Below are 16374 nucleotides of genomic sequence, written 5' to 3'. Positions count from 1 at the left end.
TTTCAGCTCTGTTTTCAAATTGTTGGCATGGAAGGCAAAGTGGTGTTCCTGCAAGTGGGAACTTCTTAGTAGTGTAACGGCTTTCTCTCTTTTTTCTTCCTGAGTAGGTACGAAAAGATTTATTTTATTGGTCTTTCCAAAAGCTTTCAAACTATTGATCACCCTGAATATGGGCTCTATTTCATGACTATGTGTTTACTCGCAATTGTTAATTGGTAACTCAGACCACTTTATCCTACTTTGTCAATTTCTGATCAATGCTGTTATTAAAATTTCTTAATATAATGGTAGGTTGGTCAATTTCTTCTACTGGCAATATTTTCTCCTCTTCCAATATTTTGTTGAAAGGTGCTGTAAAGCACGTTCTCGTACATTCTTACAAAATGTGTTCTACATTTTATAACTATAAAATCTATACAGTATTCCCTGTTTTTCCTATAATGCTACGAATTCCATTTTACTTTATATTAATATTGATACACCTAATACCTATCATAATTTAAAATGCACATACTCCTTGACAGGTAAGTTAGTACTTCTAGGTGATTTTTTCTCATCCACGTGCCTGGGTGACATTTGAAATGGAAGGTACACTTTATTCACTATAGGCTTTGGGTAGTAGCAAAACACTGGGACCAAGCCCAGCATCCGTCCACGGGGTCTGCACACAGGGCTCCTCTGCAGCTTATGGAAGAATGGAGCTCCTGATGGGAAACGACCTCCACGCTGTATTACAAACAAAAACTGTTGCTGGAAGCCGAACATTCTGGACAGACATCAGCATCTGGCGGGGGGGAGGGGCGGAAGGTGGACAGACCTCTCACAGGCGGCCCCATGGAGGAGAACAGGGCCTGGAGGCAGCTCCCCTCTCAAATACTGAGCTCTCTGCACGTTGAACTCTTCAAACCACAATTAAAAACAAATGAACAAAAACTCACCTGCATCTCCCATGACCGTTGTCCGTTTCCATGTTTTTGAACTATTTGTATTTTGTGTTTATTATGTTTCCTCATTTCTATTTTTTTCCACTTCCTCCACTTCCCTTGGTTGGACAGATACGATCTGGAGACCTTTTTCCTTCAGCGGTTCAGAAGGCATAGTGCCTCTCGACTTGACAAGCGAGTCTCACTGGGGGGCTCGCCTACGTGTATGTGGACCCAACCCCTAGGGATCAATCCAAGCTCCCCATGTGCCAATCTCCAGCCTGGAACCTGTCCCCAGGGAACCTACAAAAACAAACATTGCTTCATCGGCCTCATGAAAACTATGATCTCCCTGCCACGCAGGGCCCATACCTCGGCAGACCTTGGCCTTCCCTCCCCTACCCGCACCTGACTTCCCGCACTCACCACCAACGGAGCCCTGCACTGTTATGCATTTACATTTACTCTGGGTCTTTTTTCTCCAAGGACTGGTTCGTCTAACACGTTCGAAGAGCCCTGCAAAAACGTAAATGGGTCCGATGCGGTCAGTAAGAGATGATCGGTTACTGAAAACCTATCCATACGCCTGTACCTGGACAGGCCCCTTGAGCGTGGGCTCTGGGTGCTTTATACCGTTCGTGTTTAAAACTGATTTTTAGGCTTTAAAACTCATTGGCTATTCAGAAATTCTGTTATTGGGAAATGCCATTTGCTCCAACCAAACTCCACCCGGAAAAACAAACCACAGATATTTACTTTTATTTTAAAAAATGCAGACTTTCTCCAGACACCAACAACAATCAGACAAAAACTCCAATCAGAACACACATTTGCATTATTTCCCGGGTGTTAGGATACTTTCAATGTTGGGCCAATATTTTCTGGTTTTTACAAGTTTTTTTGTCCACTAGTTTAAAATAATCATCAGTATTAAAGTTTGCCTTTAAGGATGGGAGGGGCCGGCAGTGGGAGGGATGTCTGAATGGCCTCACTTCTGTGACTGACCGCACTGTCAAGATTGAGGACGTCACGGCAGCAGAGTGTGTGAGCAAAATCCACAACTTAAGCTGTTACAAACTTTACCCACACGCTCTGGTCTGTCTCTCCTGATCAAATCTTAATACCAGAAAGAACCAAGTGCTTATCAGGGAATGCCTTGTCTGAGCCTAAAAACCCAGCATCCACCTTGAAACACTGGATCCCAGCTGCTGTCCTCAGTGCGTCCCACAGTCACGAGTTCAGTTCCCAGCATTCCCCATCATGAGACCCATTCACAGGTGAGCAAACAGAGGCCCAGTGATGCCAAGAAACCTGCCCAGGGTCACACAGTCAATGAGCCACTGTATCCGTCATCTGTGGCCGCCCAACAAATCGCCGGAGAACTTGGGGGCTTGACACATCTCTTGTCTCTCGGCTTCTGTGGGGTAGGAATCTGGGTGAGGCTTAGATGGGTCTCTTGAGAGGTTCAAGTCTTCTCAAGAAGACTGTGGCCACACTTACGGTGGGCACAGCACAGCGTAAGAACTTGCCAAGTCATGACGTTGTATCTCTGAAACTAATGGAAACTGTGTATAGCCATACTCAAAAAAAGCTTTAAAAAAACGACTCAACTAGGGAAGGGCCCACTTCCGAGCTCACGTACATGGCTATTGGCGGGGTTCGCTTCCACGGGAGGTGTCGGATGAGGGGCTCAACCTCTCCCGGCTCCACCAGCGTGGCGCTCACCCCTTCAGTGACTGAGCCGGTGTGGCAGGGCGCTGGGAGCAAGTTATCACAGCGGGGCTGAGACCACTGTCCTCGGAAAGGCACCAGTACGGAGGCTGGCTGTTGGCTGGCGCCTGGGAACTTGGATTTGGGGAGTGCTCCCACCCCCTCCCCACTGATAAGGAGGGTTCACTGTGCCTGAACTGTTGTTGAGAATGATACGCTGACCACCTGCCTCCCTCGTGGAGGTCTGCGACCTCAGAAGGTGCCTGTGCGTCCTGGGCGCCGAGTCTCCTCTTGAGTCCCCCCCGGCACACGACATGTCACACACACAGCCGCATCTTGCTGAGTGAACCAGGTGCAGGCTACCCGCCTCCCCTGGGAGCGGGCTCTGGCGACCTCGAGTCTGCTCTCCGCAGGAGTCAGCCTGCACCCCTTTCCCTCTGCACCTGCAATCCTTCCCCGTAATCAGCCAGGGCTGGGAGTCCGACTAGCCTCGGAATCCCCCTGAGAACCATCAACTTTAGGGATGGGGCGGGGACTCCTGACTCACTGACAGTTATAACAAGACAGAATTCACCATCTCTGGTAATTTAACTTAGAATATCAATGCCTCGGGAACCCCTCCCCAGTTCCAGCCCGCAGCCACAGCCCTGGAGAGCACCACGGGTGGGGATTCGATTTTTGAATGGGTCTGACATTCAAACTCTCCATCCCGACCTTGCCTCAACCCAGCTGGATCGCCTCCACCAGTAGGCAACCTGCACTGCCAATCGCTTCCGTCCCTTCCCTCAGTTACCCAGTGTACTTTTAAAGGCACATGTTTCTCCCTGTGTACACAAACGGCAGCTGGGTAAACACATGTCCCTGCTCCTTGCCTTCTTGCTTCCCCTGCGTGGCGATCCCTGGGATCAAGTCCACCAGGAGCTCCACTGCGTGGCTCTGGCTCATCTGGCTCAGCAGAGCTCCTTGTGCACGGACCAGGGTCCTTCTGGTTTGCTGCCATCGTACTGGGTCAAAATGATGCACATTTGTCATTCTGGAAATTTGTCTCAAAAGGCGTTTCAATGCTCAAAGGGCACAGAGGGTCCTAAGGGAACACATTACCTCCCTTCTAGCCCACCCGCAACAAGGGCGGCCTCCTGAGCCACGGGTCTACTCCAGGAGCGGCCCCGGCACATACACGCATGTCCATCTTCGGACAAGAACCTTCTTCAGCCCAGTCTGCCATCTGCAGTGCCTTCTTTCTGGAGAAGCCCCTTGCCAAACATTGATTAAAACTGGAGGAGAAACTTCCAGTGTAACTGTTCAGGTTAACAACTTCCTCTTTTTTGATTTGTAAATGGTCTCATCAGGCTTGATTTAGCTCATTTTCCAATTAACGGGGATTTTAAAAAACCTTTCCGCTGCCTGTGTAGCCTGCGCCTCGGCCTAGTTGCCGTTCCGTTTGCTTTGATCCCTGTCTTCGATGGCAGTGGCTGTCGTCGGATGTCGCTAATCCCGGCGGTGTCTGTTCCTGATTCAGCGTGGGGTGACAGGGCACGTGGGACGGGAAGCACTGTGTCGGAGCACCTTGTCCTCTCTGAGGGGGATGCGACAGGCTCTAACTTGAGAGATGCAATACTCAGGCCACAATTTTTCAGTCTTTTCTCTAGAGCTGGGCAGGTTCCAGAAAAGTCTCCCCCAAAGATCTCCCGCTGGGAGACCGGAGTCGGGCAGCCCCACACGTTCCAGGAGCCGAGGAAAGGGAGGTGAGCGGACAGCCGCTAACCCCCCTGCCCTCCACTGTGTCCGGCACCCCCAAGCCAGCAGTGAACCCCCTGCTCTGTGATCCCAGCCGTGTCCGACACTCAATAATTCTGTGGGGCACAAGGACAGCTTCTCAGCTCTTCCCACCGCAGGATGGGGCTTTGCTCTCTGCTTCCCTACCAGCGCCTTTCCATTTGCTTCCCAGCTTCCCGAACTGGGCTGCGCCTGCACTCCCCTTCACCGTTCTTGTTCAAGTTTTGCGACTGCGGTGTCACTCGGGTTTGGGAGGCAGTAAAATTCGACGTGTGGATTCAATTCATATCCTAACCCAGGCCAACCCTAATTATCCTCTGCTTTGGTAAAAGTTCAAGTTTACATTTGGAAAAAAAAGGAGCTTAGAGATTTTAAGTAGCCTTAATTTAAAAAAAGAAATGAAAAGAGACATCTACTTAAATATGATATTTATCCCTCTGTAGCTTCACTCACTTGTGGACAATTAGGAAAGCTGCTAAAACCTTGAAAACAGATCATGTCAGAGCAGCTGCAGGCCCGTCCATGAAAAGGGATCACTCTGGGCTGGGAACCCCCAGATAAAACTGAGCTGGCTCTGCTTCTGCTGGTGAAGACTTTTTTTTTAAAAACTGGGCTCCTGACTTGGTCACTTACTCTGTGACAGATTATCGCTGCATTTTCTTATCTGTGCACAGGATGGCAACACCCCTCCCTCCGCCTCTGAGGTTGCTGGGCTAAATGAGTCACAGGTCATCGGCGCACCGCCTCAGGCCTGCACAGTCACCAGCCGTCACCCTCTATCTCAATGGATCTGGGCCCTTATAATGTGTTTGGCCAGCTGGCGCCACGTGCCGCTGTCTGCAGGGGCCCCGGAGAGACACTCCAGGAAGACACTGCAGGTTTCCTGCTGCTTGGCCACGGCGCCCTGGATCCCCGAGGTGCGCACGCCCATGGCTTCCCCGAGCCTGGCTCCCGCAGTGCACAGCGCGCAGCCGCTGTCCCCAGAGCCACCATGCTCTCTAGCAAGACGCCTCCATCGAAAAGGATTTCCCTAGCAGCCTAGATGGCAGATTTCTAGCAAATCCGTCTGATACAGAGCGGCAGCAACTTCTCCGCTCTCCAGCCCTCCCAACAAGCCCCGGGAGGGCGGCAGGCGCGACAGGCGCGGACTCCCTCGGCGCAACAGCTGCTCCGCCTGTCGGTCCTCTGCTGCTCGGCATCCGCTTTCCAGCAGCCAACCCCCCAACATTCCAACCCACCCGTTAGCAGCGCTGGTGAATCTTCCCTGTGGGAACCACTGTGGCTCTTCCCAAAAGCAGACCACTTAGATTGTATCTGTGACAGCCAGGCACTATCCTGTCGGATGGCTGTCACCACTTAGGCCTCCGTTTGCATATATGACAAAGAGTGAAGAGATCTGTGTCTGTTGTCCCAGTGAGGCCACGGCCATCAGGAGGCAGTGCGGACGTAGCGGGCCTCCCACCTTGGCTCTGTCCCGCAGCATCTGGTCGACAATGCAAGCATGTCTATGGGGTAGAACGGCACTGAGCGACTGGAAAGCACCTCGACCAGACATGCGTTAGCCACCTTTACTGCAAAGAAAACCCTAGTGGTTCTAATCTTTCGCTTGAGGACCACTTGGCAGATGAGCTAGTTACTCAAACCGGGGTCCCTGGACCTGGCCACAGCACAACCACATGGAGTCTAGACTCCACGCAGCCACACGCAGGAGAATCTCTACGAAGTAGGGCCAGAGCGCCCCGGAGCTCTGGGGGGGAAACTGCAGGGGGGCGCGGAGACTGCCCATCCCTTTAGCTGGGGCTGAAGGCCATGCGGGCTCTGATCAGTCACGGTCCCCCGGGAAGCAGATGAAGGATGGTCAAGTATGGCCTTGCCAGAGCCGTGGGGCGCGGGAGGGTCTGGACCTGCGTTCCACAGCCAGCCAAATGGGAGAACAGATACGTCAAAGGCCAAACAGATACGTCAATGCAGTGGGGAAAATCGGGGCCATCGGCTTCAGAAGGGAGTGACCCGTACCGATGGAGAAGTGACAGCAGAACCCACGGCACGGGCCGGAATCAGATGTCTGGCTGTGACGGGTTTAGACGGCAAACTAACAGGCACGTGTTTCTATGTTGGCTGTGTGTGTGCTCAGAGACACTTAATTCCCAGCTCTGTCTGGTCTGTAAGAAATGACACCTCGTAGCAATGAACGCACCTAACTCCAGATCTGAGTTTTTAACCACCAGGCTCCATGAAAGGGAGCTGGAGCTCCAGGGGCCCAGCTTACTCCCAAGTATTTCAGAGAGCTAGGGGGTATTGATAAAACACGACTGCCAGCAACTGGGGCACGGGGGCCGGCGGCGGGGGACGGGGACACACAGGTTCACCACACCACTCTCTACTGACGACGCTGAAACTGGCTTTGACGATGAGCCACATCCCTGGCCCCTGGGACCCTGCCTGGCACCCAGCAAGGACGCTGCCCTGCGGCCCCTGCCTGATGAGCATCCCCTCCGGGGCCCCCACAACGGTGCCTGAGGGAGCCCCGCTAGGGCTGCGGATGCTTCTCATCCGCCCCAACAGGCCTGCATCCGCCGACCCTCCTGCCCACAGAGCCCGCGTCCCCCTGACCCTCCCGGCAGCAGGGGCGTGAGCGCTGCCATCTGCGGAACAACAGGGGAGCCCAGGAGAAGGGCTTCACGTCCAGCCTACTCCCTCGAGAGCAACCTTTACATTAATAATACTCCTCTTAGGAGCCGCGAATGCTGGGAAACTAACATTTCCATTTTCCAAAAATAAGTTTGTTCTTTCCACCTCACAGAGAGTAAACACACACACACACACACACACACACACGTCATCATTAATAATTTATTTCACTGTTCCAAGGATCCCAACCCCATTTAAAAACCAGAATCGCAAAGCACTCATTCAATAAAAGGACACAAAACCTCACAATATCACAAGACAGCTCTTACTCTGAGAAAAAAGAGTTTATTTTACCTTTTGTTACAAAGGCACAGAAGCCATCTGAGCCCTCAGATGCTAATCCACCGTGTGTTACTGTCACACCACTAATGTGCAACTTCACACAATTGTTAACATTCACGGGTGTCTTCCAACGGCCCACAGTGAGTTACAGATTCTCTCTATAAATAATAATTACAAGAAACACCAGACCACAGACCAATAAAGGCATAACAAAAAGAACCTGAACATTCCCGCAAGGGCAGTTTTGTTTCCTAAGACTAACGGCAACAGTGTACCGCTGGCCACAGACACAAGGGACCCAGTTTTGCAAAAGAAACAGTAAAATGAGCAACTTCTAACAAAGCTAAAAAAATCGATGAAAGCAGTACTGAGACCATTCGCGACTCTTCCACCATTCAGTCCGTCTCCAGCCTTCAGTATCCTGTCCTTTACAGGTCAGAAGTTCTGGGTCTGGCCTGGGACACCACAGAGGACCCCTGGGCTGCCCACACAGTTCCGGGGCCTCCTTGCAGGGACCTCCTCACCGGGGCAGGGCGGCCTCCCGGGGGGCAGGGCCTGAGGGATCCGAGGCGGGGTCCGCGCTGGCGTCCTCGCTGGTGTCCGCGCTGGCGTCCTCGCTGGCACCTGCGCTGGTGGCCTGCTCCGCTCCGTGCTCGGCACTCACCTCATCCTCCGGCAGCCCAGAGCTGTCGGCACTCTCCTGAGCCACGACAGTCCCTTCCTTCTTCTTTTCTGCCAACCCCTCCAGCCCCATCATCCGGAGATAATGAAGCCGTTCGTTCTTGGGCACAAAAGTCCGAATGGAGGCCTTTCCCCGCCATCCACATAACACAATGGGACACTGAAGGGTGTCTGGTTTCCTACAAAAAAGTGGTTGTGTGTGAATATCAAGTGCCCTCCTAGCCAATGAAGGATTAAAAAGGCGACCTTCCAAAAGCAGTATGCCCAAAGCACTGGGGGGCTATCTTGCTCTGTGATCCTACGGAGTTTCCTCAAATGAAGATTGGTTCCTCCATCAAGTCCTAAATATTCTCAACGTGCTCATGTTGGCCAGTTTTTCTTTCTAAAAGCTCCTGATGGAATAACCCCCACATCCAGAGTTTATACACACTTTTCAGCGTGAGAATTTCCAAACACCTCCATCTTCTCCAAGGTGGAGACCCAGCTGGGAGGCCTCAGCTCTGCAGAGCCGTCCGGGAGCCAGATCGCCCACGCTGTCCACACTCCGTGCTTCCGTGCCTTCCGACTGGGCGACCCCAACTCCTCTCGGTTACCCACCCACATGACAAGACAGGCCCTGGCACACCGTGCTCACCTGTTTCCAGCATGCAGTGTTACCAGGGCCCAAAGCACCCCTACCTCCCTGAGTCTGCTCAATCCTGCCACACAGACATGCCCACCTGCTCACCAGGCGGCTTCAAGTCCCGGTCCCTTGGATGAGACGCCAGTTACCGTGTAACTCATGTGCCCCCTCCCCAGGACCATGCAAATCATCGGTTCCCTTCAGGAGTGACTCCGCTCGAGCATTCTGGCCCCTAGAGCCCCGTCCAATTAACTCTACATCCCGTTCTATGCCACTCAATGCCAGGCATCAGGGTCATGGGCAGAGAAAGGAACAACACAGGAGGGTACCCATCAGATTTAAAGAAAACATACCCAGCAAAAAAGAAGGGGTTGAACCAATGAGAGAAATAAACCATGACACAGAGGGAAACACCTCAGTACCTTTCCATAGTCCCCGGGTAAAGCCTGGATGGCACACTGAGAAGACACGATGACAGGAAAAGACAAGAGTCCCCACCGCCCAACCCTTGCTGTCGCTTGACCTCAGGGCTCTGGCACCTGCCCGTGCCCGTGAGCGTCCACTCATAGAACTAGGGACAGTGGAAGAGCACACGATATCCAGACCTTCCAAACCCAATTCTGGGTCCCGATCTAAATGCTTCTGCGACGCCACCCCTTATTCCCGGCAACCCACAGCGCGTTTTCCTTTTCTTGGGTTTTCCACGTGTACAGAAGCAGGTTGAGGGCCCCCCCACTTAGACCTCCTCTGACCCAGCCACTGGCCCAGGAAAGCCCCATTCACTGTTGCGCCCCACAGATGCCTGGCAGGCACAGTCCACACCAGCTCCCCCAGCTCAGATACTGGCCCGTCTCCCCGGCTCTTCTCTGCGATCTCTCTCCTGCCTTGTCCCCCCTCCTTAGCTGCTCCCATCTCGCAGATCTGGACCCCAATACTGGCATGAGAGCCTACAAACCCTGGTTCCCATCTGCACCGCCCTCAGGAGCTCTGGCATCAAGCCCGTGGCTGACGCAGCACTGACACACTCAGGGACCCTGAAGATCCACACTGGGAATGACCTCTCCCCTCAATTCCCAACACTTCCGCAGAGCGGCCTGCCCATCTCCTACGGTGTAGTCCTGCATTTTCAAATTCAGTATATCGGTTCTCCCCCACCCTTCGCTTTACTGGAGGACACCTGCGCAGCTCAAACCCAGAAGCCGACCCGGAGCTCTCCTGCACGTCTGCATTCACAGCACTCCCCGTCTGCGTGACCTGCAAACGCAACCCCGCAGGCCCCCACGTGCACCTCTCCCTCCAACACGTGGCCCCGGCACCCGCCTCCCACCTCCCATGCCGCCCCCTCTTGCTGTGCACCTTGCCTCCCACAAGCACACTCAGGGCCATACCCGGGCTCCTGTCTTCACTGCAGCTGCAGGCCGTGCAGACCATGCAGGGGGCTTGGGCCTGCCCTCCTGTGCCAGCTCTACCCAGGCTGCCTTCGAGCTCATTCCTTCCTCAGGCTGGCGCTTCTCTGCTTCCCTTTTGCTGTTTGGAGTCTGGCCAACCACCACCTCCCACAGAACCGCCCACTGCTCCACCTAAACTCTCCCCCAAATCCCTCTCCACCCTGTGCCCCATTTTCCTTCCTCCCCTTGGAAGTGGTATTTTACTTTACAAAGAGGTGGCTGTGACACGTGAGCCGTCCTGGGTGTAAACCCTGCCTCTGGCACTCCCTAGCTGGGGCGCGCTGGGCATGTGGCCCGAGCTCTCCGCCCCGCTCTGCAGAGCACTGACCCTCGGCGCCTACTCTCCGCAGACTCCTGAGGGCTGCATGGGCACTTGTGAGCACCACGGACGGCGGTCAGGCAGGAGGGAACCCCCACACCCCACACTGGAACAACACTGCCCGACGCATGCATAATCGGGAACCCACAGACCAGGGCTGAACCCATGGCAGAGACAGAAAGCCTTGACCTCTCTCAACTGTTCAACTCTTCCATTCATTCTGCTTAAGACAGAAATCAGAACCAGATTTCTCAGCCACAGAGAAGTACTGCACATTCTAGTACCTCAGGGAAGATACGTTTGGTCTCAGCTGAATGTCCTAGAAGTACTCTGGTGAAGATATACAGCTACATTCATCCTAGAATTTCTACAATACTACTTTTAAGACAACGTTTGTCAAAGGCTCCCACGACCAACCCCAGTCCCCCCCCCGGCCAGGGCGCCCACACTTACGTAGGGTCTGGCTCATACTTCAGGACAATGCTCCCCTTGGCTGGAAGAGAAACAGACACGTGTTGGCCAAGCCTGCCGGTCATCGCTGCTGCCCACGTGTCCAGCATTGTGGAGAAAGCAGCAAATAACCTGCAGAGTCTCCATGGAGGAGAGCATTTTCTTTCTAAAAACAGAACCACCAGCGAGTGGGGCGGTCCCGGCCACGTGGCGGGACTGCAGGAGACCGCTCGGGGGTGTCGCTGGAGCGGCTCAGAAAGTCTCTCCCAGCAGTGGGGAGAAGGGGATGAACTACTCGTTAATTCTCAAAATTGAAGATTAAACAAACAGTTGCTCCAACTTCCAGAAACAGCATGAAATACACATAAAAACTGACAAAAATTATACCACAATCATCTCAATGTGGGATTAAGACAAAGAAGAAGCCAAGTGCAAACTAATCTCCACTTTAAATGCAGCTCCTGCCTGAGCCACCAGGAGCCAGATCCCACCCAGCACGTTTTGTATCCTTCGGTTTCAGGATAAAATGTACAACCCTGTAATTGCAGTAACTTGATTTGTGCAGTTTTTGGACCAGCTGAGTCAGGAACAGTGAATAAAGTTATAAAAAATAAACAAGAATAAAAAAAAAAATTAGAATTCTTGGTGAAATCACTTTTGTTCTTAGGTGAAAATATCAGGAGAATAACTTGAAGTGGCAGTTTATAAAACGTGTAAACAAAAACGTGACCGAAGATCTATTTTGGGGGGCTGGCCAGGCTGTGGCAGGAGCCGGCAACACTCGCATCCGGCTTCAACTCAGCTGATGAAACGCCAAATAAAGAGGACGCCTGCGTCAGTCAGCATCCTGCACCTCGTGACGGTATGCAGACGAGGCCGAGCACCAGGACATGCCCTGCATCCCTGCGGGGACCTGCCCTGGCTGTCCCCTTGGCTGCAGGCACTCCAGGCTCTGGCTCATGGGACGGCCGGGGCTCAACACTTGCAGACACCTATAGGCTGGTGGGAGGCACAGCCCTCCACCGTGGCCTGGGGAAGGAGGGCAACCCGTGGGGTGCCTCTGTGCCTGGGTACACCCTGATGTGCCTTCTGTCTCCACAAGGCCCTCTGAAAGCTGACAAGGCTCAGCAGAAAGCAAGCCACGACATATTAAAATCTAAGACTGAGAGACTCTAAGAAGCCTGCACACCCACGTCTTCGTTCGCTTTACGAGGACAAGTCATGCCCCTATGCAAGTCCAACAGCTTACCCAAGTCCTTGGCTTGGCTGTAGGTCTCACTGCTAAGTTTTCTAAAAAATGGATTTTCCTGGGTTAATAGAATTTTGACATCTTCTATGGATACAGTGATAATTCTTGAATTAATAAATGGATACAGCGTGTATATTCCCTGTGTGAATAAAGAGAGGCCACCATTATGAGTGAGAACCATCACCCACTGTCCCCGAGGCCTTGGCACACACCTCATCCAGCCCCCACCTCCCCGCGGGCACCAGCCCAGCTGCGCGGCACCCACGCCCACGGATCCACCACCGGCTGCTGCTACCAAGTCCGTGTCCCAAATTACCTCCTGTGCCAACCGAAAAGCGCAATCAAACTCTTCACCGCTGTTATTCCGACACCACACTTTTATCCCCGTGTTTATAACCTGCACGTGAGACAGTAAGAGGACACACACATATAAATAAAAGCTGAATAATCAATTAAAATAAGCCCTTCTCACCAAGGAGGCACAGCTGTCAGCCGGGAAGGGAAGAAAAAGCAAACGGAAAACTTCAGAAGTCTGACCGAAGCAGGGGTTCCCACAGCCTCACTGATGCTCTCAGCTGAGGCTGGCCTAGAGCAGCCGAAAAGGATGAACGATCCGCACGACAGGCATCCGACCAGGAGAGCCGGGGTACCCTGCCCGCTCCGAACACAGAGCCGGCACCCGGGCCTGCCCGCGCCCCCGCGGCCCCGTGGCGCACACCTTCATCCGCTCGCTGTTGTTCACCAGCACGTTCCTCAGCTCCTTGGAGACCATGTAGAGCTGCCTCTTCTTCCCTTCCGTAGTCCTAGTCAACAAATTCATCTTTGGGAATGAAGGATCCAATGCATAAAACTTCCTAGAAACGAGACAGAGCTGTTTGTGAGTTTGGTTCAAACGTGACAGGCACCCCCCCACCCCGGCACGGACTCTCCCCGGACAGAGCTCGGCGTCTCATCTGTGGCTCAGGGCGCTCGCGCTCTGCCGCGCACGCCCACCGTCCACACTTGATCGAGTTCCCCGGGAACAACTGGAGTGGGAACCTTTACGGACAAGTATGCCTCCGCTCTCTCACCTGTTACTCTGGTGACCTGACAACGCCCTGCCCACTGAGACAGGTAACGAGCCACAGGGCAGCACACGTGCCACCGTGGCAACTGGGTACTGAAACTTAACAAGCAGGAAGAAATAAGTTGGAGCCTGTTAACTTAAGCGCCTTTTCCCTCTGCTCCAGATGGGGAGCAGTTTCCAGCTGGGGTCCCCAACCTCACACCAAGACCCACTCTCCAAGTCCCACACAGGACCTGGGCAGGTGGCAGTGACCATGGGTCTACAAGCTCCACCGGGAAATGACATTCAGGGGCCACCATCGAGCCCCCCACCACTACCCCAACCCAACCCCGAGCACCTTACAGACTCCGGCAGCTCACCATACACTCCGAAGTGTCACCCAGCTCTACCAAGCTATTACGAACGGAAAACAGACGCTACACACAACTAAGTAACTACACATGGCCAAATGCAACCAGGTACGCAAACTTGAACAATTCCGTACGATGAATTAATCCTTACTGGATAGGTGGAAATAATGGGTCATCTTCAGGAATAAATACAAACGGATCTTCTTTAAATCCAAACAACTTCATTTTCTTAGATGGAGGAGGACTGAGGAGGGAATCAGGACGAGAAACATGCACTGTAATCGGTCCTAAGGCAACAGGCCAGCAGCACAGTCCCCCTGCCGCCAGCCCTCCTGCTCAGCCCCCCACGGCCCATGCTCTCCACACGCATCCGACCCCACCACACACAGCGGCACCCGCCTGCTGCAGGACGCCCCCCGTTCCTGCAAGCTAAGGGGCTGGAAGACACAAGGGAGCACAGAGCCCCTTCTCTTACCCGCACACTCCGTCCTTCTTACTTCCACTGTTCTCTACGTTCTCAGATCTTTCTGTCATGTCTGTGTCATCCATCCCACTGGCAGGTTTACTCTCCGGCTCGGCGGGGTCCACAGCTGCTCCTTCCGCGGGGTGTGCAGGGCTGGACCGCACAGGCTCTCTGGGCTCCACCGGCTCACCCTGTATCTGCAACAGGGGACAAGTGCGTCTACACTCCAAGCACAACCCACTTCACACTGCTGCAAAAAAATGAACACTCACTACACAAAACCCATCCTATTTCTCTAAGGCATTTCACACATCGACGCTACAGAATGTTCTGGAAATATCTTAAGTCTATTTGCTGTTATGTGCAGAAGTCGTCGGCACGGTTTCTACCTTCCTCCCATAAAGAGCACATGAGGCATTTCCCAGTACAGGCCGAGGACACAGCCAGTTCAGCTCCACTCAGAGCCGTGAGCGCGCACTTGCCCTGCGTGGCAGCAGGCGGGGCTGGCACATGGGTGTGCATCACTGCAGCCTGCGATGGCCCGTGCCGCCGCCCGGGTACAGGCCCCCAGGAACGGGAAGCAGGCACGGCGCGCCCCAGGGAACACAGGGAACCAACTTTGGAACTGGGGCCACAGGATCACTATGGCTGGCAGAGAGCGCCAAATGGCTGACTTACTCAAACTGCTTCAGATGCACTTTATACAAGGTATTATACAAAACCTTATTTAAAACGACATGTCCTAACAAGTCACAGGGTTGGTGCAATTAGGACACTTGGGCAAGAACAGTGAAACACGCTCCCCAAGGTCACAAAGCCCAAAGGCAGATGAGCTGCTGGGACCCCACACTATGCAACACTGCCTCCCAGAAAATACCTTTTTTTAAGGGAAAATACAAAACAATCACCCAATCACCCTGCCCGCCCCCTCAGATCCTAGAAATGCTACTCCCGGTTCCTCCCAGTGCAGCTCCAGTGCAAACCCCCCCAGCCCCGGCGCCCTCTGGGCCAGCTCTGCGCCTGCGGGCCCCCTCACTTCTACGTGGGGGGACACACCTCAGTCAGCCGTGCAGCGCAGGAGCACGGAGCCGTGCCCGCGTGCAGAGCAGGCGACCCACACCCAGTCCCTCCGTGGGAGGGACGAGGAGCAACAGGAAAGGCGAGGCTGATCATCATGGGAAAAGCACGTGACAGCGAGCCCTTCTCCATAGCCACATGCGCACCAGAGCAGGGAGCGGGCAGCCTCTGGGAACAGTTGACACTCGTCCTTGCAGGCGGTCCCGCGACAGACAGGTCCGCGCAGCCTATGGTGCGCACACACTATCACCTCGACCCCCGTGCCGCGTGGTGCTGGAGCCACACCCGGGGCGAGCTTTTTCACCGCTGCCAGGGACCAGCGCAAGGAAGAGTGATCTCAGCTGTGCCCTCACGTGGCTTCAAACACTCAGTGTGAGACACAGAAGATGACTTACTAGCAACTTGCACGAAGACCACAGAGTAAACTTTTATGTATATTGGGACAAACCAGTTATTGAAATGAATTTCGCTTGTTTCCTTGTGCTTTTTTTCATTTTTGCTTTTTAAAGATTTATTTATCTCAGACAGAGGTAAACAGGTGAGCACGGAGCAGTAGGGAGAGGCAGAAGAAACAGATCCCCGCTGAGCAGGGAGCTCGACGTGGGGCTCGATCCCAGGACCCTGGGATCATGACCTGAAGGCAGACGCTTAACCATCTGAGCCACCCAGGCGCCCCCTGTGTGCACTTTCAGAAAGTGACCGCGGCAGTGACACACGGAGCTGACACACGTCAGTGACAGTGCTGCTTGGAGCTCCCGACCCAGGAGTCCGGGGCCAAGGAGCAGCCAGATGACCACGCACAGCGGAACCCTCTTCAGCCTCCCACAACCAGCACAGCGCCTGCGCAGACGTGCCGCGTCCACTCCCGGGCCGCTGTGAGGCCAGACACGGACACGTTCATGTGGGTTGGCCAGATCCCAGGAATACTTTCGTTTCTGCCTCTCCAAAGTCTAAGCATTCTTTGTGCTCCTTTGTAAGCATTCATCTGAAAGAAATACTGACCTTTAGACTGTGATCCCAGCCATGTTCTGACATTATGGAAAGGCTGAGGTACGAACTAAAGAGATGAATGTCATGCTGATAACGAGGCGGCCAGCAGACATGACATGGGAAGGCTTAAAGGCTGCCCTCCTACCTACCCTCCCTGCTCCAGGGCCTCCTACAACAACCGTTAGGACGGCTCGGGTCTTCTCTGCCTCCTTTTCGGCCAGGCCTGGACAAAGTCCCTGTCACTATCCCTCACGGACAAGGGGAAGACAGGCTGGCC

At 53.7% G+C, this 16374-nt stretch overlaps 1 protein-coding gene across 3 annotated transcripts in view; it reads right to left on the bottom strand.

The window, feature by feature from the left end:
* Positions 1–937: 937 nt before the first annotated feature.
* The window catches only part of NSUN2 (NOP2/Sun RNA methyltransferase 2), a 34885-nt gene continuing 19448 nt past the window's right edge, over positions 938–16374 (bottom strand). For 2 of the 3 annotated variants that reach the window (XM_044234051.1, XM_044234063.1), the window contains exons 13-19: positions 14043–14227; positions 13719–13811; positions 12870–13005; positions 12468–12548; positions 12152–12290; positions 10906–10945; positions 7366–8242 (exon numbers count right to left, since the gene is read on the bottom strand). In XM_044234051.1, coding sequence (XP_044089986.1) covers positions 7903–8242; positions 10906–10945; positions 12152–12290; positions 12468–12548; positions 12870–13005; positions 13719–13811; positions 14043–14227 — 1014 coding nt within the window. In that variant the 3' untranslated portion in view covers positions 7366–7902. Of the gene's footprint in view, positions 1227–1349; positions 1440–7365; positions 8243–10905; positions 10946–12151; positions 12291–12467; positions 12549–12869; positions 13006–13718; positions 13812–14042; positions 14228–16374 lie in introns of those variants that run through there. The other variant, XR_006382351.1, reaches the window with a different exon arrangement.

This window comes from Neovison vison, chromosome 1 (genome assembly GCF_020171115.1).
Source record: "Neovison vison isolate M4711 chromosome 1, ASM_NN_V1, whole genome shotgun sequence".
NCBI classification, from domain to species: Eukaryota; Metazoa; Chordata; class Mammalia; order Carnivora; family Mustelidae; genus Neogale; species Neogale vison.
This window is presented reverse-complemented; position numbering and strand designations above follow the sequence as displayed.